At 39.8% G+C, this 24543-nt stretch overlaps 1 protein-coding gene across 3 annotated transcripts in view; it reads left to right on the forward strand.

The window, feature by feature from the left end:
• Nmo (serine/threonine-protein kinase nemo) overlaps positions 1–24543 on the forward strand; it is a 121658-nt gene that overhangs the window by 42298 nt on the left and 54817 nt on the right. For all 3 annotated transcript variants that reach the window (XR_011733494.1, XM_071787593.1, XM_071787592.1), the window contains exons 2-3: positions 18108–18237; positions 18971–19026. Coding sequence is in view for 2 of the 3 variants with exons in the window: in XM_071787593.1 (XP_071643694.1) it covers positions 18108–18237; positions 18971–19026 (186 nt within the window). In the remaining variant the exon portion in view is untranslated. The remainder of the gene's footprint in view (positions 1–18107; positions 18238–18970; positions 19027–24543) is intronic.

Consider the following 24543-nt stretch of genomic DNA (forward strand, 5'->3'; position numbering starts at 1 on the left):
ATGTTTGCCGATATGCGTGTCCGATTAAATTCGTTCGAGGATCGCACGACGATGCATCTCGCAAGAGAGATTAAATTGTTTTTAATTTTTTAGTAGCTACAATGTCGGACAGTAATGTTATATATTTAACAACAACGCGTGCAACAACGGCGTGTGCATGTGGTTTGGGTGGGGGAGGGGGGAGGAGAGAAACGAAGCGTACAGAGATCAGTTATCTCTGCGCGGAGGGCTGCTATCCGGTTTCGTAAGGGCGCCGAGCGAAGCATGCAGGCGAATCATCTAGATATACCGGGCGTTCCATCCGGTTTCGCTCCACGGATCTTCTCCCCTTCCTCCTCTTTCTCCTACTCTTCTCTCTCTCTGCCAGTTCCTCTCTTTTCTTTCGTCTTTCTTCTTCTCTTTCTCTCTCTGCCTCTTCGCGTCCCGTCCGTCGTTTTCCTCGCCGAGAGAGCTGCTGCGGAATGGAGACGAGCATGTTCCCGTAGCCGCAGTTTTCTTACCGGGGATCCTGGGTCACGTTTCGCCGTAGTTCGTCGAACCTCCCTTCCCTTCCCCTCTCTTTCTCTGTCTTTTTCTCTCTCCTCTCCTGAGGATATCAATTGATCCACCACCGGAAGCCGAGGATGGAAAATCGAAGCGGAAACGAGCCGTGAAACCCCGAAAATTCCTTCGCGCAAATTTTGGGAACGATTTAGGATATCGCAAAGAATCGACTCTGTTTAAAATCATTCTAATTGAAGAAATTTGAGGAATTTCTTCACATTTCTTTGAATGAAAGTTCGTTGTATATACCCTGATAGTGAAAAATTAGGAGAAGAATGTCAAGTGAGAAATGGAACTGACAAATTGAAAAATTTGTTGCTTCTTCAAACACAAAATACGAAAACAATAAATGATATTAATAAAAGTATAGAATAATAAAATGAGTAAAAAGATACAGGAGTTTTGGACAAAACATTTAAAATTTAATTAGTGAGGTTCTTTTCAAATATAAAAAAGCAAGAAATAATATTAATATAAATATATTAAGTAAATAAAATAGTAAAACTATTGAAGATATTTTACGACCTTTAGACACAATATTGCAATGATTCAGTTAATAATTAAAATTAAAATAATAAAAACAAATTTCGGACAAGTAACCATGATACTTCAAAAAACTACAAGACAATAATTATGCCGTGAAACAAGATCTTTTTAATTCTAATTAATACGGAAAGCTAGAAAATTTTTACTAACTGCCAAATGAATTAAGAGCATAGAAATGGTATTCATGTCGATGGTACAGAACAAAAACCGCGCATTTTTCACTCGCATATTTTTGCATACGATCCAAAGCACACGCGACATATTACATTGAGAACTCCGCTGCGCGAACCGACTAACTTCAAGTCGGGAACCTATCACGGAATAATTACGCAAACGTTCTCTCTGTCCCGCGCAAAGTCCCACGATACGTCGTCTCGCAGTTTCCGTACGGAGAGCCGCGGTTTCTCCTTGTTAAATTTAAACTAGTTGGACGGAACTTTCGTCCGCGCGCTCGAGCTTGCAAGCGTAAATACCATCCCGGTATTTGTGCTAATTCAGAAGATCGATTCTGGCGAAACTGGCGAGAAAAAAAATCTTCGCGTTTCGAAGATTTACATTTGCAAAAAGTATCTTTCGCCCAATTGCATAGTATGTATAACTGCGATTTATAACAAAATTTGGAATAAGAAGATTTTAAAAGTGACAGCTTAAAGATTATAAGTTGAACGGTAGAAATAAACAATTATGAACATCTTGCGTCTTGCCACGATCAATATGAAATGCAATCTAATTTAAATTAGTTCAAACATAAATTTATTTACGATTAATTAATTCGGATAAATTAAAATAGATGGAACAGATTAAAAATTTTCGATCAATGAATAAAAAACCGAAAGCAGCGTTCCGCGGGATATTTAGGTAAATATCTTATTTTAGGTAAAAGCAATTGCGAGAGGAATTCGAAGCTCTGCGGAAAAATGCAGGAAAGGCGAAAGAAAATCCTTCCCATAAACACGTAGCGCTGAGCTCTTCTCGGCGTCACGACGCCTCTTCGTGGTATTCCCTCGCTCGCAAGCTCGTCGTCGCGAGGCGGGGGAAATATCATCGGGAGTTGAAGTCGAGAAGCGCGTTCGCTTTGATGCAAAGAACCGTCGCAACGAATGAAGTTTCCCCCCCGGCAAGTGCTTTCGAGCTTTTGCCGGCGGCGATTGAAATAAGAGGAAGCCGCGTTTCAACAGATTTACGTCTGTTGGACGAATAAAAACCGCGACCGGACGGTTTGTTCCGAAATTCAGCATATTTGAGGATTTTCTCGAGGAAAAGGATTTTTACGTCTATCCTCGTTACGCATTTTCTCATTGCGACTTGGACTAACATTTGCGACAAGCGTATTCGTACTCTCGACAGTCGAACATGCAAATTAACAAGCTCGAGGGTATACATTGAACTCGTCGAACTTGAATTAAGTGTAAGCAAAATTGGATATAAAGGAATTAAATACAAGGGAAACGCGCGCTCTTTGAAAATCGATCTTAAGCTACAATCAAATAAATTCGCTTCTGTTTAATTAACCTTTAGTTAATTACACTATTCAGTTTACCGCTTTAATCTTTGCCTATAATCTTAACTTGCCTCTCTCCGATACACTTTTTTTCATACGTAACAGCAGTTTTCAATTGAGCGCAACGCGGACATATACACGCGTGGGATTCGTATAATGAATGGCGCGACACGTCTCGCGAGCATCATTGCACGTCGATTTACACAAGTACGTCAGCCTGACACGCGCGCGCAAGGGGGATCAATGAACGATAAATTTCGCCGAACGACACGATGACCCTGGCAGTCGTCTCGCCGTTAATCCGCGCGCGGACGGCGCGGCGCGGCGCAGCCTTTGCCGCATCTCCTTGCCCGCTTTGCGGACCTATCTCAATACGCGGAGCCGGAAGTGTGATATTATTAAACGCTCGCTCTGCTCCGCGCTCTCTCGGGGCCTCTCGGTCGTTACTCTGGTTACGCGCTCGCCGCGGGTTACTTGCGGGACGCAGGTGAGTACACACCGCCGAGCGAGCGGGCGATCGGACGCAGGTGCAGCTGCAGGTGAGCTTACTGCTGACAGCAGCTGTCGAGCTTCGCGCGCTCGAGAACCGCGGCGAACCCGAGACGGCAATCGCCTGCCTTTTTGCCGGCTCTATATAATTATATGATTAAACGAACTTACCTGTAAGTGAAGTTCTATCATAATTGTATGAAGCGCCTCTTCCGAAGAGATCATATGGTAGTAGCCCCTACTATGTACCGATGTACCACAGTTTTAAAGTTCTAAAACTTTCCGCTAGGGTTAGCTTCCCGTTCCGTTGGTCATTTATTTAAAGTGCTGCCGTAATATCTAGGGTTCTAATAATATTAGAATTGGGTATATACTGGGTGGGACCGATCTCTTCGGAAGAGGCGCTTCATACAATTATGATAGAACTTCACTTACAGGTAAGTTCGTTTAATCATATAATTGTATTGCGCGCCTCTTCCTCGAGATCATATGGTAGCTGTTTAAAGTTATTACGGCAGATAGATTATGCCTGAGATTCCGTGAAAGGGACAACAAAATTTTATACATTTACAATTTTTAACCGCATTTAGCGTATATCCACTTAACCAAAGGATTTAAACACAAGGACAATTAAATCCTTAATTTGTATAACTAAGGATAGATTTAGCGATATATTTATATATTTTAATTATATATAATATATATTTCAATTATTATTAAAATTATCCTGCGCACCATTTACTGCGCCCGGCTCTAATTAGTTTTTTTTTTTTTTTTTTTTAAGCTTGCAAAACATTCTCGACCACTTTGCCGCCTTTCTAACAACGTCTATGGTGACGTCACTTCGCTTATCGGTCGAAATTGAGGCATGGCGGGTGCTATATGCACTGGTCACATCTGTGTCAATTCTACTTACGTTGTCAAACAGCGTTACTACTATTAAGATAGTTTTTCAACCGTTATGACTTAATATCACCCCAGCGCCATGATTCAATACAATACAATCCTGGGATCCTCAGAATCATATTTTGGCCAGTGGCATGCTAGGATGCAGCTTTCTAACTTATCTTCATTCTCGCATCTTGTGTGCAATAGACCTTAGACCAGAACTTGAGATTAACCTCCAAGGCGTTTGTTGGTGTACCTATATATATATGCAACCTGTTCACTAAATAAGTTCTTCTGAGAGGTGGCGAATATAAGGTCGATGATTTCTGGTCAAACTTGAACTCAGATCTTTGGCTCATTAGAGCAGCGCACATCTTTCTGTGCTATGATCACCACCACCTCTGATTTTATAATAATAAGACTTATCCAAGATTATTATGTACAACTATCAGACACGTCCTATCAGACACGTCCATAAGAGGCTTTACTTTCTTGAAACCTTTAATCAAGAGCTCCATCCGTGAAGAAAACATGATGTCTGTCGTCTCTTAGCTCGGACGCTTCTTTGGCAGCGTCCCGACAATCAGGATAATCCTCTTCCAGAGAGGATATGACTTCCTGTCAAGGAACCACAGAAAATATTTACTCGGTTCTAAATAAAACGAATCAGAATCCAAGATTATTAAGTACACTGGGCCTCATGCCCGAACCGGCCACTTAGGGGCCACTTCAATATTTCTCGAACCTTCCAATTTCACTTTTTTTTTTTTTTTTTTTTTTAGTATAGTCGCGAACGGAGAAGTTGCGTAAAAATTAAAATTGTTTCCAGAAATAAGTAAACGCGTTAATAACTAACGCTTCTCAATCGCTTATCCACGAGATATGACGCAAACATTTGGAATTGGTTCGAGATGCAAATAAGTTGATGTTCGGTTTACAAAACCTCTGTACTATCGTCGAAAAGAAACCGTATTTGATAACACAAACTTCGTTTCCGGTTCAAGATGTCTCGACGCTCTTCTTGAATCGTATATACAATGTAAAGATCCAAAGATCCTTCTCTTTGCATCCCCCTCAGTCCTCTGAATTTTTGCGAGTTACTTAAGACCAAAAACACTGATAAGAACTCAAGATAGTTGATATGGCATTCCGATATCCGTGAATCCGCTGAGCTTGGTAAAAAACACCTCAACCGGAGGGTAACGCATCCAAATGTATTTCTAAGGCAAATTTGAAAAGAAAAAACTTTTAATGAAACACCAGTCAAAAAACCTCTTTTAATTCGTGTTTCTTTGAAACACAATCAATTTTTCTTATTCAGAATACTTCATGTGTATCCAACCAAATTTAAGGCTACACAACATAAACCTAAGGTTCCTATGAACCTGGCAAAAATCTCGAATGGAATATCGTGTAATTGCCTCGGATTTATAAGCTGTTCACTAATTTTAGGTACTCGTATCCTAATCAAACCAAGAACCATATCTCTGGTCGCCAGCTTCATTTTTCTCCTTTTCTCACTCATTATGAATCATAGTGATTCCAGAAACTGCATGTTTCTTGTATGTTTCTCGAACATACCGTATATGTCTCATCTAGAAGAAGAAAGCCATCCAATTAATTAATTAACGGATAAGTAGCCCAATTCTCTTAGGTAAGAGATTGGCTTCATAGTTTTTTTTTTTTTTTTTTTTTTAGTGTACGAAGCCGTGTTTTGCACAAAAACGGGTACTTTAGCTCATAAAGAGCACCTTCAACAAAATTCTCAAGTACTTATATTGTCTGAATCAGCAATGTGAATTAATTAATATGCGTCCTTCAAATCAATCGACGCCAGGAATTATCCTTTAGCCAGAATTTGTTTGACCTTTTTTCTGTCTTTTATTTAAGATGCTCAACATATTGGTAACTTATTTATTAAGCTATAACTTATAAAGCTTTTTCAGATTAAGGATTAACCTGTAAAAATTTATTAGGTTTGGGAATAAGATAATTCTTGAAATAATTAATTTGAAACTGGCTGATACTTCGGAATGGCCTGCTTTCTCGATAGCTGTATTATTTGTTACGAATCTGTATCTTTACCTGCTCGGCTATTGCGGTTTTTTCGTATATATGAGTTGTCTCATTGACATTTAGGCTGTGCCAGTCTATTGGCAACCTTACTTACAACTAATTTCTTTTCGTAGGCGCTTGTTCCGGCTTCCAACCGGTAACGTACCGGTAATGTGATTTTGAGAGGACAAGTTCTGTTATTGACTGTACATCTGCCTCTGCTCGCTCGCCTTCGATTGACCGTATGGCCTCTGTCGATTTCGGCGAGACAGCCTCGCGAGTTTCTAGAACTCGAGGCCCTTGCAATTCCAGCAATGGCAGCAGTCGTTCTGTGCTTCATTGATTGCCGCACAATTTTGGTTTTTGAACCATACGCTCGTCCTCTTACAATAGTGCTGTCTAAAACAGATTTAACCTCCAAATTTATATTTAGTGGATTTATTACCGCATAAGTTTTCCGGAGGAATTTTTTAATTTGCATTTTCAAGGCGAATTAGTTGGACCAAGACACCTGAATAACTTTTTCAGCAGGACCTTTCGCTCCTCCAAGGGAAGATCTTTTACAAAGACGTCTTCCCGCCTGACTACAAGATCTTTGTAACCCGCTGGTTTTAGGATTCTATCAGGCAAAATGCAATCTCTGAACATATCTACGATCAAACAGGAGAGCGACTCCTCGTATCACGACTCTTACCGTCTCGACGCTAAGCAGATTTACAAGCGTCTTTTTAAACCTCATCTTAAGGATCGCTGCTAAACGTACTAAGAAACAGATACGCACTAGTTCTTAAGAAATCCTTGTCGTAAGAAAGACCTTCCAAATAATAACGACTACACTTTTCCTATTGGCATCATAATATCGCCTGTAAGGATATTCGTATTCGAGGAAAAATAGTCTTTCTAATAGTTTCAAGGCGAGTTGTACTCGGATTGTTTTTTAATATATTGGTTGAACCAATATATTTACGGATAATATTTTCCGCAATAATTTCTAAAAAATTTTAGATACCATCCTTAGTCAATAGTTGTCGATTGGCAGTCTGGTCGAAATTATTTACCTTTCTGATGATATTCTGAAACAAGATGTTATGAGTAAAGGTTATGTATGCAATTGAATTTTATCAATCACACATTTCCAAGGTGAACTGGTTGGACCAAAACACCTGGCTTTGCATATGCGTATTATATGTGCACAATTGAAGTTCCTCAATTTGTCTTTTCAAGTCGAATTGGTTAGACCAAGACTAAATCCCTTTTTTAAAGTCGCTACAGTCAGTACAGTCCCGAACAGGCTTGATAGCTGAGAGGACGTTACGCGGTGAGGTTTTGTGCACAATTAAAATTCAATTTGTATTCTCAAGTCGAATTGGTTGGACCAAGACGCCTGAATCTCGCCTATGCATCTTACCCCATTTTTAAAGTCGCTCCGAACGGGCTTGATGGTTGAAAGGACGTTACGTGGCAAGGTTATGTGCACAATTAAAATTTTTAATTTGCATTCTCAAGGCGAATTGGTTGGACCAAAACACCTGAATCTCGCCTATGCATCTTACCATTTTAAGATCACTACCGCCCCGACCCAACTTGCTAGCTGGGAGGACGTTACGCGGCGAGATTATGTGCACAATTGAAATTTTTCAATTTGCATTCTCAAGGCGAATTGGTTGGACCAAGACACCTGAATCTCGCCTATGCGTCTTACCTTTTTGAAGTCACTACCGCCCGATGGTTAGGCTATCGTAGGACATTCCGCAATAAGGTTATGCACAATTGAAGTTTCTCAATTTGCATTCTCAAGGTGAATTGGTTGGACCAAAACACCTGAAACCTTCCTTTACGCATTACTGCGTTGACATATAGTCGATATAGACACCTTTATATCTTGCTGCTGCGTCTCGCTCGGTTACTTTCGTCTAACCGTCAGGTGCCTCCTTGGCACCGAGGATGACGACGGTGAGCCACGAGCACGACCGTAATGGTCGTGATGATCACGACACAGCGGCGACGGCGACGACGAGAGGATGCCTCGCGCGCGGTGCTCGCGATTACTCGCAACAACGACGCGCTTCCCTTCACTTCACCTGTTCCCCACGAACGTACGGAAACGCTGTGGAAGTGCAGCGTCAACCATTGTCACGACGACAACGGTCCGGTTTCGTGTAGCCGTCGTTCGTCGTCACTCGGCACATAACCTCGCACCGTACACATATGTGACATATGTAAGTGACACCGTACACATATGAGAACGACGAACGCTACCTCACCGTCGCTATAGTTTCCTTTCTGTACCTCCTCGCCGTCTTCCGAACTCGAGGAACTGTCTCTAACTTTCCTTACTTCTATTTTCTTCGGAATCTCGTAAACACGCGTGTGGCTTAATCGGCACAAAGTAAAAGAATGACCAACGGAACGGGAAGCTAACCCTAGCGGAAAGTTTTAGAACTTTAAAACTGTGGTACATCGGTACATAGTAGGGGCTACTACCATATGATCTCGAGGAAGAGGCGCGCAATACAATAGCGTTTTTCCTACCGGCCGACGCCAATCCTTTGACTCGCGATACGAGCTCGGCGCGATGCCAGACGCGTGCAGCTTTTGTCATCCGCGTCCTTAACTCGAGAATCTTACGCCAACTCGAAACTTTCCTAAAGAAAAAACGAATTCTAATCCTTTTAGAATTTTTTTTATTACTCGTCGACATTCCTTGAGGTTTCCTTACGTCGTGATATTAATGTCGCTATTTGTGGAATTTGCTTCGCGCCGGTTTTTAATGATAATTCGTACGATTACACAGTAAAAAATCGTGCGTCCAAATGTTAAAATTTTCTTGTGTTACCAAGATTTGACTATTATTTCAATGTAAAATTAACGTACAACAGCTATGTTATTATTTTCGTAACATTTTCATGTGTTATATTAATGTCAACGTGATAACTTAACACTTTATGTATGTCATTTAGAAACTGAATATTATTCTGGGTTATTTTAACATAATTATTTCAAAAAATCAACACGCCTTAAAGTTATTTTAACATAAACAAAAGTTAAAGTAAATTTTCAAATAATCGTAAACTTTGACATACAAAATAATCAAATTTACTACAATCAAATGTTCAAAACAACATTTCTCTTAAGTTGAAATAACTATCGTTTATTCAAATATGTTATATCGACATTTTTTACAAGTTATTTTTACATTATACTTAAAGTTAAAAGAACAAATATAAATGTAAAATATAGTGTCAATAAATTAACATTTCTAATTTGTCAACAAGTAACACACGATAAATGAGTTATTTTAACTCAAAATTTAGAGTGGACTTTCTGGAACATTTGAAAAATGTTACGATTAATTTTATTTTTTACTGTGTAATAACCTCAGTAATTAGAATTTCTAAATAAATCTCAGTTTTAATATTATTTTTGTTCTATTGATAAAATTTTTATTTAATCTAGTCTAATCTTTGTCGCATGTTTCTTTCATCGACTGCATGCTCAATGCACTTTCATGTTTGAATATTTTTTATATTTTTTAGATTTTTGGGAAGATTTAGAAATTACGCGGCAACTTCTCGTCGCTCGTGTGCAGACGGGCAATTGGCATGCGTGTGAGAAATCGATAATTTTCCCCTTTTTCTTGTGTCTTTCTTGCTCGCTTTTTACCTGCGCGCACACGCTTTCAGAGAAGGCTTCCCCTTTTCTCTCCCTACTGGCCCTACTTAAAATGATTATATTCGGCAGGTTAAGACGTAATAAGGGAGATTCACGAGGGAAACATTGTTAAACTCGAATAGCGTCCGAAAGCGCGTAAATAAAATGCTTTTTATCAATCTCTTCCACGGAGCAACATTGCTCTTTTTGCCATTCAAAGTTTACGAAGATCGCGCTCCGACATCTCGAAGAACTTTTTGAGAACCCGAGGAAAGATTTTTGGAATTTAGAATTGCAGATTCTATACGAAATTAAAATTAGGATTTAATTTTTAAATTAACGAGAACTGTGGATCGATTCGCAGATGGATACAATCTCGCAATGTGACTTAAAATTAATTTCCTCGCGTTCTTTTTTCCGAACTGCACCGGGGGAGAGAGAGAGAGAGAGAGAGAGAGAGAGAGAGAGAGAGAGAGGGAGAGGGAGGGAGGGAGAGAGGAGGGAGGGAGGGAGGGAGGGAGGGGAGGGGGAGGAGAGAGAGAGAGAGAGAGAGAGAGAGAGAGAGAGAGAGGAGAGAGAGAGAGGAGAGAGAGCGAGAGAGAGAGAGAGAGAGAGAGAGAGAGAGAGAGAGAGAGAGAGAGAGAGAGAGACGGTCGTCATTTTCCCCAGGAACAACCTGTTATTGCCCCGAAAGCTTTAATTTTATTTTCATGTTGTTTTTACTTTCAAGCGACGGGAAATGCATTTAACATCGCGTCAATTTTTCCTCGAAAACGCCACGGCGCTTTGGGATGCACGTGTTGCAATGTTGCAGCGAACGCGCGTTGCACGCGAGCTTTCCTCAGGAAATGTCGTAATTATGCGGCATTCGGTCGGCGAACCACCTCGCGAACCACCTTGCAGCTACGCGCGCGTCTTTTCAACGCGCATCAGTCGGTGCCGCGATGCACCCGGTCCGACAGCCAACTTCCCCGAATCTACGAAGTTGCGCAGAGACCGCAATTTTTTTTTAGAACGATCCGCGCCAGGTGCCAGATCGACAGACGGAAAGTCCTTCTTTCACCGTGCTGTAAAGGGTGTTCCAGAATCGATAAAGGGCAGATACGTAGCGATTACTCCTTAGGCGGATCAAAGGCGAATATTCATAGCAAAAGTATTACGTTGATAGCTTTAGAGTTTTAAGACATACAAAAGGTTTTTTTTTTGCGACAGAATAGACACGAAGAAAGAATAATAGATAGCATAAATCCTAGTCATTTGTCGCGATAGGCTTCGTCGAATTTTAAAACTCGAGGTTTAGTTACTGATAATGAAGTTTCTTACTTCTATAAATGATAAAGGCCAGTAAGCGAGCAACAATAGTCAGATAATTAATTTAATATGTAAAGATATAAATTGGTAAGTTTCGACTACACTGAGTCTTTTTCAGCCATACAATAATTAAACAAGTGTTAAATAATTAATTTAAGGACAAAGTACATTGATATATCGTAAGTAAAAACCAAATTGAAAGTAAGTCAAAACGTTGGTAAAAAACATAAAAGTGAAAAAAGGAAACTAAGATAAAACAAAAAAAATTCACTTCTGTTAGATGGAGAGGGAGAGAGAGAGAGAGAGAGATGCAGAACAATTACATATACAAATATACAACTAATACGAGGATAATTCTATTACATCTGTAAAATGTTCGCGAGGTACTGAAATTTGTCTACCTTTCCTGAACATCCTGTACATACAACAGCGATAAGTACACCGTCTGCCTCTCGAGGTGTAGTATCGCGTCCGCCACGTGGTCGGGGATCGCGTTCGGGGCCCAGTTTTTTGGAGGGCCCCCCTGCGGAACATCTGCCGTCTTTTAAAATACGCCAGAAGTCGCACACTTTCTCTCCGCCGCGTATCCTTTGTCGAATTTTATGCGAAATATATCCCTCGATCGGAAGTTCGAAGTTATAACAATAAATCGCGAACACACGGATTGCTTAATATAAAAACTTAGTTTTATTTATTGATAAAAGTTTCGAACCAACTTTCGAATAGATATTATTTGCAATAAATAAAACAAAAAAAAACTTATATGTCGAGGGGAAAAAGGAGTACTGTGTATAAAGATATAAATGTGAAAGTTAGATAAAAGGAAATCTAATGCGAACACATCGAATGATTACACGCGGTATTTATAATCCCGTTAATAATGTCATTTAAAGCATCCGACGGCTGAAATCCACCGCGGAATGAAATATTCAGAGGCTTGGGAGGACTCCCTCTCTCTCTCTCTCTCTCTCTCTCTCTCTCTCTCTCTCTCTCTCTCTCTCTCTCACACACACACACACACCCCTCTTTCTCTTCCCCTCTTTTTGACAAATTTTAATTTATTTGATTGCTCGCCGAACTGCGATTCTATTTTCAATTTGTCCGACGAGAGAAGGGGCCGCGACCGATAAAATAAATTCGACCCGATATCGAGCCGAGTGAGTAACTAGTGAGTAACTACCATAGTTTTATGCGCTTTATGCGCTTTTCCGAATGCATTCGATCGCGCGCGACGACGGGAAATAACGTAACGCTCAGGAAAAGCTGGTGTCTCCAAACGGAATCATAAAGTTCGGGAAAGCTTTTAGTTTTCCTGTTATTTCTTACTACAAGCACGTACGCAATAAGCGCATAAAGAAGATCAGTGTGCGACTGTGACAAAGGCTATATTATCACTCGTGATAACAATCGCGGTTTGCGAAAGATCGCAGACATAATGATCGTTTGTCACTTATTTCTGACGAAACAAAAAGACGCTAACTAACAATAACACTTTTAAAACGTCCCCGCGGCGGCAGGTGAATCACTCGCGAAAGATTTCGTTCGACGACCCCCCGCCGCACAAAAATCTCCCTGAAATAACCAAGAAATTCGTCGACGACGCGAAGTGGCGAGACAACGAAAACCAGTAAAACCCCAATCAGATCACGACGGTCATTAACTTCGTTATCGGCCGCTAAACCGATCAGCGACGTACGTCTCGAGGGAGCTCATGACATATTTATGAAATCGCCACAGCTCTGGGAAAGCGAAGTCAGGAAAATCGGATATATCCGTCTGTTCCCTGAGCGAATCTCACACTATGAATCTAAGAAATATCTTTTCGCCAATATTAACGTTATTTTTCATACTGATATGAAAAAGGCCAATAAACGAGCAACGATAGTTGTTAAATAATAATTAACTTAAAAATAAATTGGTACGTTTCGACTACACCGAGTCTTCTTCAGCCATAACATTAGTTAAACAGGGGTGATAGATAAGATATTGCAGAATTTAAGGACACAATACATTGACACAACGTAAGTAGAAAACAAATTGAAACTAAGCCGAACGTTGATTAATTTTCAATTAAGGGGACTTAGGTTCCCCGGGGACTAATACTACGTTTACGCGAGAATTTCTTCGCGTAAACGGGATTTTATAGTAACTTACGATAATTTACTCCGCGTAAACGAGTAAATTATCATAAGTTACTACAGAAGTAACACTCGCGTAAACGTAGTATCAGTTCGTTCTTTTATTTTTTAAGTATTTTTTCTTCAAAACGACCCGCGACAGGCAAAATGTTCCACAATTCGCAACCCCGATTGCGACAGTCCGATAAATCAGCTTCATGAAAATTTGATGCAGCTGCTTACGCAACTATCGACGTCTACGCGACACGCCGCACGAAATTCGTCTCTATCGGCAGCTTATTTTTTTTTTACCTAAAATAGATATGGTAATGTCCCGTTCCGCGGCAATACCTTTCCCCCCCTTTTTCCAGCTTCCGGTGGTGAGACCATCGGCGAGTGCGTGTACGCGTGTGCGTATAGTAATAGAAGCGGTCTCGTCGTCGTCGGTTCGTCGGGATTTCGAATGAATAAACATTGTCTAAACCGCGACAGTGGGGTCCCCGGGGGCGCGCTGCGCGCCCCCCGCCCCCTCCCGCCTATCCCCATGCATCATTTCACGGTCGTTCCGGTCCGAAATTCGTGACTTCACTTCCGCCTACTACGCTTGACGCACCGCGCGGCGCGGCGGGTGCGTTGACCCTTTTCGAAGGTCGTCGTACCTTTCTACGTTCGTGACTCGCTCGGCTTCGTGGATCGACCTTAATCTCTCGCCGGTTTGCGACGACTCGTTCACCTCTTTTTTTCTCCCCCTCTCGCCTCCCCTCTCTTCCCCTCCTTCCCCCCTTCAATCCGGCTATTCGAAGAAGCTTGATGATGTAATTAACGTTCTCGTACGCTAATTTTCGCCAGGTGAATCGAATCGAAGATACTCTCGTCCAAAAACCTTTCAGGAAACCCGCATTATTGATGATAAATTTAGGAACTTTTGTCAAGGAAAGTTTCAATCTTGTTATTTGTGTCTTGAAAATTAGAACTTTTACCTTTTTTTTCGTGGAGCTCAACCCTCCATTTGTGGAATAGTTTCTCGGTTAAGCTGAAAATTGGCATTCTGCCAGGGTATCATCGGGTAATTAGAATTTAATTAATTAATTTATGTATATAATATTTAACATATGCAATAACGTTCAATATTTTGAAATATTATTTATTTGAGCTTTCAGACTTGAGCGCTTTGTAAATATCATTAATTATAGTAAATAAATTAAATCGAAATACAAGTTAACATTACTAATGACAACAATGACAATAATTATAATCAATCTCGGTTATTCTTTATCTGTTTTCCTTTCATTATTCTCATCATAATGAGATACAGTTATTTCGTTCTTGTACGCTTTCTACCAACTTTTTTATGCCATTGTAAAAGACTTTCTTTATAAGATAAATAAATTCATATCTATTTGTCTATACATTACATTGTCCTCCTTACGAGTCAAAAATTTACAAACGCAGGAACTTCCATAATTTTTTTGCCTCTTCGATTCGACCGTCGCGAAATCATAGCGGATGACGCAACGAACAGATCTGACCGGTTGGAAAATACATATGAGTGGGACTTGAAGAGACGACACTCAAGATAATGGGCCCGTTTTGGCTCGTTCATCGACAGTCTCGTTTATTTTGTCGAGTCCCGGTCCATAAATGTGTCGCGCAAATCTACACGAGAGTCGGCCGTCTCGTGCGAACGAATCGATTTAGCGTGCCATAACGAAGTTAACGACTTCGACCTGATTAGTACGAGAGATTTGTCATTCCCGTTTATCCTACATAAAACCTTATATAAAACCGCGGTATAAAGCATCAATGCTCGAAGCAAACGGCTGCTGAATTAGCCGCAGTAATAATGTATAAGAATTAATTAATAATAACAGTGATAATTATTCATAAAAACTTAACAGTCGCTACTGTATGATAGTAAATTATATTTAGAAATATGTTCCTAACTCCGTTTTAATTTCTATACTTTTAATTTTTATTGATTAAAGAAGTCAATATACAAGTAGATAGAAATAAGCCTTATGCCGTCGGGCTGTGCAATAATATTCGCATGAATTTATGTACATTTTTCGCCTTAGATAGAACTATGTCTCTGCATTTACTGTATTATGTTCATTAACGTTATCATACATGTTCTCGTACAACTCGTACAAGAGAAAAGTGATTGGATAGCAATCACATATAGTTTCGTTATAACTAACAAGTGTAATTATGCCAGACGATAAATCACTCTCCTCTTCTTTTGCTTCATTATCTTATTACTTTGTTTTCTTGTTTTATTTTGTTTTTATTTATATATTTATTTATAAATAGTAGTATATAGGCTACTCCATTTATCCACTATTGTGTGTAACAAAATATTTTATAAAGCTTATATAGAGACGCCAAGTTATCCGCGCAAAGCAAGAAGAAAAAGAAAACCGAATTATGTTTAAAGTGTCTTACATCCAAATATCATCTTATCCCAATTATAAATACTATCTGAAAGAAGGAAAAGATGAACGATATTGATCGCGAATTTAACTCAAGAGAAGGGATTCGGGGAATATTGGCAAATGATCAGCTAAATAATGTCCAGGAACTGATAACCCCGGAAACACAAGCGAACGATAATCTATTCTTCTCTCTCTTTCTCTCTCTCCTCCATCGGTCTCTCCCAGCCCTAGGCCAGTTCCGAGAATAATTATTATCCCAGCAATTAGTCCGTTTACGGCTACGGGTTCGATTTCATTGTCGAGTGTTGTCGTTACCGCAAAACCGACGATTTCGATTTACGAGAATTGAAGGGAGAAGCAGAGAGATCCAAAGAGAGAGAAAGAGAGAGAGAAAGACGGAGAGCGCTCGATGCTGCCGAAATCCTATTTTCGGTCATGTGCCATATCATCTGCGCAGATAGATAAAGTAATTCCCGTTTGCAGGGGACGAAAGAAAGGAGGGCAGTGAAAACGATTTCACAATCGGCGATGATCACACTCGCTTATTGATATAAAAAATAATATGCAACACAGATAGATATAAATATATTTCTAGATTTAAATGAAAACATATATTAATTTTTATTAATAACGATCGTGATATATATATAATTATGTTAATTACGTTACCAAAAGACGTCTTTAAGACCTTTTTAAGACGTCTTTAAGGAGGTTCACTTACCATTTTGAAGTCAAAAATGCGATTGAATAATAATGTCATTACAGCGATCCCGAAATATATGCAATATTGGTATAATGAATTGTGGATGCTAGTTATGTGCTATATTCTTCGTAAATTTATTAGTGTATAGAATATTAACAAATATATGCCGAAGTATGAGAGCGTCAACGACTCGGGATTCGTTGTCAAATACTTATTATATCCAACATTATAAAGTAAAAGAAAAATCACAAATAATTTATAAAAACCTATATGAACAATTGTCAGAGAATACTAAAGACTTAAAATGATTAATACATTGATGATTGCGTATCGTGAACTCATGATTAGTGGTTAAACACTGTTTGTGAGGTTGGGTTCGCATCAGCTGTTGCGTTCTCAATGGCAACGTCTGTCATTAACTCATTACTAATTCGATCTACGAGGTAAAAGTAAACTTTGTGACAGTAAAGCTTTAAATCCACACGGTAAAATTCTATTTTTTAAGTTTTTATGCAATCTTTGATGTTTCATCTGTCAAATGCTAGTTTTTCAAAGTTCTAAGTTGGCTAAGTGTGTACTAAATCAGTGATCAAGGGTCAAAGTGGTTAACTTCTGAATAATATTACAAAAAAACTATACGGTTAATATTGCTCAACTTTTGGGATTATTTGTGTAAAGTGTTTATGTAAATCATATAAAAAAATTAAGACTCTAAGTTGACTTTCGACTAATAGGCGAATCTCTTTAAGACGTTTTATTTGCACTGAGAAAAAAATTTTATTAATCCCAAAAAATATTTAGTTTGATACGAGCAACTAAACATTTCAGTTAGTTTAACTAAACATTTTAATTAATTAATTCTTGATTAAAAAATTTTAAAGGTTGACATGAATGAACTATACCTTTTTTAGTGTAACTTAATAATTGTTGAAACAACTAATGTTTAGTTGCTCGTATCGGACTAAATATTTTTTGGGATTAACAAAATTTTTTTCTTAGTGTAAGATGCCTTAAGACGTCTTAAAGACATGTTACTCATGCGACCAATAGATGACTTCGGATGGAATCCGTTTCACGTAAAATACGATGAGCGATGGTATATAAAGTATGGTTATAAAGTACGGCACAATATGTATTAGTTATATCGTGGTGTTCACTCTTATAATGAAGTGACATATTTTTAGATTAATCTATATATTATATATATATATATATATATATATATATATATATATACATTATTATCCGACTAACTTATCAACGCCCAGCCCAAACCTCTAAACCTAGAAACATGAAATTCGAGGAGTATATTCCTTCCATGACGTAAGCACTCACTAAGAAGGGATTTTTAGAAATTCGACTCCTAAGGGGGTGAAAAGGAGTAAAATGTGTTTTCACGACTTTCTCAATATTTCTTGGGTCCGTTGAGATATCGACTTGATTTTTGCTTACAAAGGTTACCCATACAAGTGCTTAAAAACGTCATTCAAGATTTTGCCTTAATCAACCCCTAAAGGGGCAAATCTAAATTTGGGGGTGAATTATAGAATCGCATATACCGTAACGAGAAGCACGGGTGTATCAAGCTAGTAGTATATATTTAATTACTACAAGCAACGCTAGCTCTTCTCTCTTTAGTATTTTTTTTTAATTATACCCAGACAACATGTATGTTTAAAAGAGGTCTTAAAAACGTTTTAAAATAATGTCTTATAGACGTCTATACGACAATGTCTTTCAGACATCTTTAGGACGTCTTGTTCACTGGGTGTATTTCTTTGCTATCAAAATATATCTTTAGTAGTTACATCGATCGTCAACAAGATGGAAGAACATATAATTGTAAATTTTGTTATTTCTGTGATTTCCAGGGCTGTCACGGATCCGAGGGATGGTAGGAGAGTAGCCTTAAAAAAACTGCCGAACGTCTTTCAAAGTCTCGTGAGCAGCAAGCGAGTCTTCAGGGAGTTGAAAATGCTTTGCTTCTTCAAACACGATAACGTGAGTGATGTTACATTTGTCGCGTCGAACAAGTGCGTGATCGATGAACAAATACAGAAAAAGACAGAAAAATGTCAATAGAGACAAGCGTGAAAGTAAAAAAGCTGTAATTCTGCCAATAATAAATGAAGCCGATATCGAGTTTCTACATTTGTCGAATATTTTATACGATTATTTATTGCACATTACGACTATAATAAATATTATGCCATTGCATATAATAATTGTATATAATTTCATTGAAAAATAAAATCGTGAATCTTGTATACTTATCTTTCTTTTACAATAAATTTAAAATTGATTTTTTTAGACATTAGCAGATTTTTTAGCACATTTAAGCTTAATGTATATTACTATTTTATAATATTTTATGAAGAATTATTTAATAAATTATTGCTGTATATATAATGATAAAATATATATAGGGATAGAGATTTTTTGTTTCATACGCTTTGTTGTAAACAAATATACTGTTTGGCATTGAATATCTGGACGAATACACGAGATGGATCATATATAAATTGCACGATGGGTGTCTCGGAAATCTCCGCGTTTTATTTCCCCGAGGACGAGGCTGCGTTGTCCTCCCCCTCGCAGTCTTCTGCTGGATCCCACTTTTTGCATGAAAAAAAAGCGGGATCAATCGCGCGCTCTCTTTCTCTCTATCTCTCTCTTTCTCTCTTTCGTCCAGTCAAAGGACAGGACACTCAATCTCTTCTTGTCTCTTTTGCAGGTCCTTTCCGCGCTGGATATCCTTCAGCCGCCGCATCTGGACTTCTTCCAAGAGATGTATCCTTTTCTAAACGCTCGTACTCGAGGACACGCGGAAGATAAATCTCAGCATAGAGATTTTCGGACAGGTGAATTCTCCTATCGAGGTCGAGGTATTTTTTTTTTCCATTCCTCCCGCGGAAGTTCTCTCGAGTCCCCCCAAATCATGATCGAGACGGGTGCGATAATTTCTCGAAGTAAAACGAATCGAATTAATTTGAATTTAATTAATTCGCTCGATTTTAATCTAAAGTTTTCGGGTTGTCTTTAAGTCTCCGATGTGTGTTTGCGATGTTTCGATAGGGCGGGCGTCTCAGAGGTATTTCCACTCTTCGCGGATTTTCCTGGATTCTCGCGGAAGAGTATCGCTCTCTCACGCAACGCTCGATCTCTCGGTATACGAGCGTCTCGAACGACACGGAAACTTTTAATCGCCGGGCAATCAAAACTCACGTAGATCACGAACGCGAGATTCTTCCCCGAGTCCGCTTTTCAGAAAGATTCTTAGGAGCATCTCGAATTGTTGCCGTCCGAAAAATCCTATTTTCCAATCCGTGTCTAAAAAAGCCTCCCCTCCCCCTTTATTCTTCTCTATATATCTCTATTTTATTCTATATTCTCAACGAAGTTTCGGAAAAATTAATGAAGAATTAAGAACGAAAAATTCTCTGCAGAATTACGCTTCCGAAAATACATCATTATAATACTAGGAAATTTTATTTCACAAAAAAAAATGAACGCGTGGTCGCCACGCGCGATAGAAGTGAAACTTCTGAAGGCAAGGCTTTGCCATAACTTTTCTGAAATTAATACAAAAACAATGCAACGGAATTAGTCACTCCAAGCCGCCCGCAACTCGAAAATATAGTGTTACACGCAGTTCTCAATATATCCGTCTCGCCAGTGCCGTACGCCTGATCGAATTTTCATGACGCGTTTTCGAGTCGCAAAATCGAATTTACTTACCGATCCAAAAGGAGTTTCACTTTGTACGCCTGTTGGTCGAATTTTCGTGACACTATTTCGTGACGTTTTTTCGTGTCGCACAATCGAACTTACTACCGTACCAAAGAAGTTTCATTTCGTACGTCTATTGGTCGAATTTTCGTTACACTTTTCGTGTCGCATACTCGAACTTACTACCGTGCCAGAAGAAGAACCGTCTCGCCAACGCCGTACGCCTATTGGTCAAATTTTCGTTACACTTTTCGTGTCGCACAATCGAACTTACTACAGTACCAAAGAAGTTTCATTTCGTACGCCTATTGGTCGATTTTTTGTTACACTTTCCGTGTCGCACAATCGAACTTACTACTGTACCAAAGAAGTTTAATTTCGTACGCCTATTGGTCGAATTTTCGTTACACTTTTCGTGTCGCATAATCGAACTTACTACCGTGCCAGAAGAAGAACCGTCTCGCCAACGCCGTACGCCTATTGGTCAAATTTTCGTTACACTTTTCGTGTCGCACAATCCAACTTACTACCGTACCAAAGAAGTTTCATTTCGTACGCCTATTGGTCAAATTTTCGTTACACTTTTTGTGTCGCACAATCGAACTTACTACCGTACCAAAGAAGTTTCACTTCCGTTACACTTTTTCGTGTCGCGAATCGAACTCACTACCGTGCATAAAGAAGTTTCACTTCAAAAATTATTCTACGTGAATATAACTCGTGAAAATTTACTTCTCGTAAAACCAGGAGACATTACGAGATAATTTTCCGGTCGACGGCAAAGCAGGAAGTTATTTCAGTAACCTGCAGAACAAAGCTCCTATGGGATTACCCGTCTCTCTGCGAATGCCATTCAACACGGTCGCGTGGTCGATCGATCGACGAGTCTTTAAAGCGAACTGGATCATTGCAGTTAATTTTGATCGAGGCAGCGAGAGCGATAAATCATTTCTCTCGCGCACGTGTTCTCCGTCTTCCTTCCTTTCTTTTCTTTCTCTCTCTTTTCCGGAAAGTTCCTGTTCGCGAGCTGTCGCGTATTTCGGGGCCCGTCAGGCCCCTTTACTCTTTACCTGTGTAAATCATTGTTCTGGATGGCACAGCTATTGTGCTTCACGATCGACTTTCCTCTATATTTGTATACTTATTCCTTCTTTTTTCTTTCTTTTTTCCTTTTTTTTCCTTTTAAGTTCATCCTGGCTTTTCATGATTTGATTACTGTAAGATCTACAAGATATTTCGCGATAAATGTACACGTGCACTTTTTATAGAGACTCGAAATTATCTTAGCGAGAGAAAGAGAATCTAAGAATGAATATAAATGGAACACTCAGAGAAAAAATCATAGTGATGGCAACTATATAGGTGAATACAACTATACAAGTTGTATTCATAGAATTATTATACATAGTTAAATTAACTATTTTGTAGTTATTGCAACTAAATTGATGGTTAAAAGTAACTAATAAATAATTATTTATTATGTCTCTTAACCATAAATTTAGTTGCAATAACTACAAAATAGTTCATCAACTATTTACAATAATTCTATGTATACAACTTGTGTATAGTTGTCACCTATAAAGTTGCCATCACTATGATTTTTTCTCTGAGTGAATAAAATGTAAATGAAAATAATTCGGCCAGTTGGCTAGCCGCTGCAGAGGCGTGCGCACACGTAATTAAATAAATAGATAAATCTATAAATAAATAATTGGATAACCAAGATAATAAATAATACCATAAATCCATCAGTAAACAGGCAAACGAATGAATGTTTTGTTAATAAACAAACTACGACGGACACGCGGATCGATAAATTTTTCGCAGCGGGTACGTGCATTAATTGCGCCGACAAATAAATAATCGGAGCGCAAATTGCGCGGTCGTAGAAATCCCATCGATGGACCACCGCGCTGACTTTTTACCCCTCCCCTACCCCTCGCTGTCCATTCCCCGCCGCGCTATTCCCGCGATTTAATTTCGCGGCCCCCGCGCCGCCGGCGATCGATTCTAATTTCGTCCGCATGAAAAATTCAGCGCGGCTCTCCGGTGCCAGAGTTTGAGAGGGGAGAGTGCGGGAGAGGCATCAAATGAGATTGCCTAATTTCTAATTAAGGAGCGACTCCCGATTAGCTTGCGCAGCCACGAACACAGAAATCGCCGGCGACCACAGTGCCGATGGAACCGCGGGAAAGGGGTTGGAGGGATGCGAAAGAGATTACCAGTAATGTTGCCTGACCCTCGTCTAATTAATATTGCATTTGCATCGCAATTACATCATTGCCCTGTCATCAATCTTCTATATGTGTCTCTCTTCACATCTCATATTGCTCGACATTTCTTCGTTTTTTCACGCGATTCCTATAGCCTTACATCTTAATCTTAATTTTAATTACGTCATCCTACGTTTTAAATCTCCGAGAGGTGAAAACTTTTTGATACGCAATATCCTCGCATTAATACTCTCTAAAAGTCGAAGAGTGAAATATCACTCTCAAAACGAGTGAAATGCAAGTGTAACGAAAAGTGAAAATTGAGCCTGTGCACTTCGAGTGATTCGTCACTCTAAGAAAGAGTAAAATTTGCTCCTATTTTAAGAGTGCCCGCATTTAGGACCAGTTGCTCCAACCTGTTGGTAAACTAACTAGTGTAATTAATTCATGTGTCTATCTTTGTCTAATTTAAAAGAAAAACAAGATTTAACTATTAGTTTACCAACAGGTTTGGAACAACCGGCCCTTAGTCAAATTGGCAATCCTCTCTTTTGGAATGACTATCGTAATCACCTAATGTATTAATGGCGAAACCATTCTAATAGATTTCGACTTTAGACAGTATTGTATGAAAAAAAGAGAAGACGAAGCTATTCGAAATTACGGGCGAAAATCGATAACGAGCACGTACGCGACGCGTTTTCTTAACAGTTGACCGCGGGGCATTCTCCGCCAGGTTTCCAGTTAATTCACTCGGGGTTAGCGCACAGGAATTCCAGGGATATGGCTTTAATTGTTTATCGAGAGGCGACAGTTCCGGTTCTCTCTGATCGGGCGGGCGGAGGAGGTTTCCATCCGGGCACGGACGGCGAACGCCATGAATACGCCATGGCGCGCGGGCCGCGCGGCCCCGGGATGAGTTCGCTCGATGGTAATCACGTGTATTATTAATGCGCAAGCCGCAGCGCGCCATTGATACGTCGATAGTGCGCCATTAGCAGCGGCTGCGGTCGCCGGCTGCACGCTGCCCGCCTATGCATCCTCCGCTTCGCATCATCGTCATTTACAATGTCGCGTGTAACTGATAGCCGTAACCTCCCCGTAACTTCGCGGATACCATCCCCTGCCCCGCCCGCGACAATCACTCCCGATTCGCTCGTTCTTAATTTTGCGCGATGATCGACGTCAACGTCCGCCCGCCTCTCCGTGCCCCGCGACGTCGCCAATCACTCGATGCGATATAACTAAATAAAGCGATTATGTATAATTATATGCGTTTAATACATTACGATAACGTGATGCATTAAATTAATTGACATCAATAATTCGTATTGTAGCAATTAATTCATAATACACATCAAATTATAGTGTTTAAAGTGTATCAACCGATGTATTATTGTCAATATCCCCAGTAAAACAGGAACGTCACATCCACGTCGAATCACGTAATTTCGTCGAATTCACGTCGAATCCACGTAGCAATAACGTGGATCCACGTACTGTTTTACTGGGGATAGGCGTCACACATTATTATTAATGAAATTAATAATCTTCTTATGACAGTGGAGGTCTTTTCTTATGCAGTCGTGAGAACGACACCGTAAGTTTTCATTGTTTGGACGCACGCGAGAAAAAGCATAAGTTCGGCATATTTTCCACACTCCGTAAGCCCGCGCGGAATAATAAAATCACCTGAGGCGATCGCAATCGATTTGATTCGCGAGACGCGCATAGGCAGTTGCATCTGTTGCGTCGCGTCGGTGCAACTGGGGAACGACGTGGGTTCAATTACACGTTAATAACGCGTAATATTTTTCGTCACGTGCGTAAGAGGAGATACGCCACGCGATACGAACGAAAGAGAAAGAGGCCCGCACGCGGCCGGCGTTCTCGATCGCCGGCATCCGCCCGTATCGAGAAAAACGATACGACGCGGGCGAAAATTTCAGTCCCCGCCGGACTCATTGTCGCACATGCGTGCTAACGAGCGTGCGGGTTATCGTTACAACGATATGTCAAGCGGCACCGAAGCCTCTTGAATTTCACGCAATTTCCACCGGTACTTTAGTTTTTAAGAAGGAACGGCGAACGATTTTGTTTCGCTCTGGAACGTACTGATGGAGTGCTTCAATTTCGATCGTCGTAAAATATCCCCGTTGTTGTTAGAAAGGAAAAAAAGAGGATCGAATCTCTCTGTATATAATTAGAGAATCACGAGTTGATAGTAGCGCGACTTTTCCTCACGATCACCATCGCTCTTTCGGCTCGCGGGAAAAGCTGAGCTTTTCCTCGGGCTCGAACTCTGTCGGGGGCTTTAATTGCACGCGAGACCGGTTACGTCGAGCTCGAGTTTGACGGTTTGATC

Source organism: Temnothorax longispinosus, chromosome 9, assembly GCF_030848805.1.
Source record: "Temnothorax longispinosus isolate EJ_2023e chromosome 9, Tlon_JGU_v1, whole genome shotgun sequence".
Classification (NCBI taxonomy): domain Eukaryota; kingdom Metazoa; phylum Arthropoda; class Insecta; order Hymenoptera; family Formicidae; genus Temnothorax; species Temnothorax longispinosus.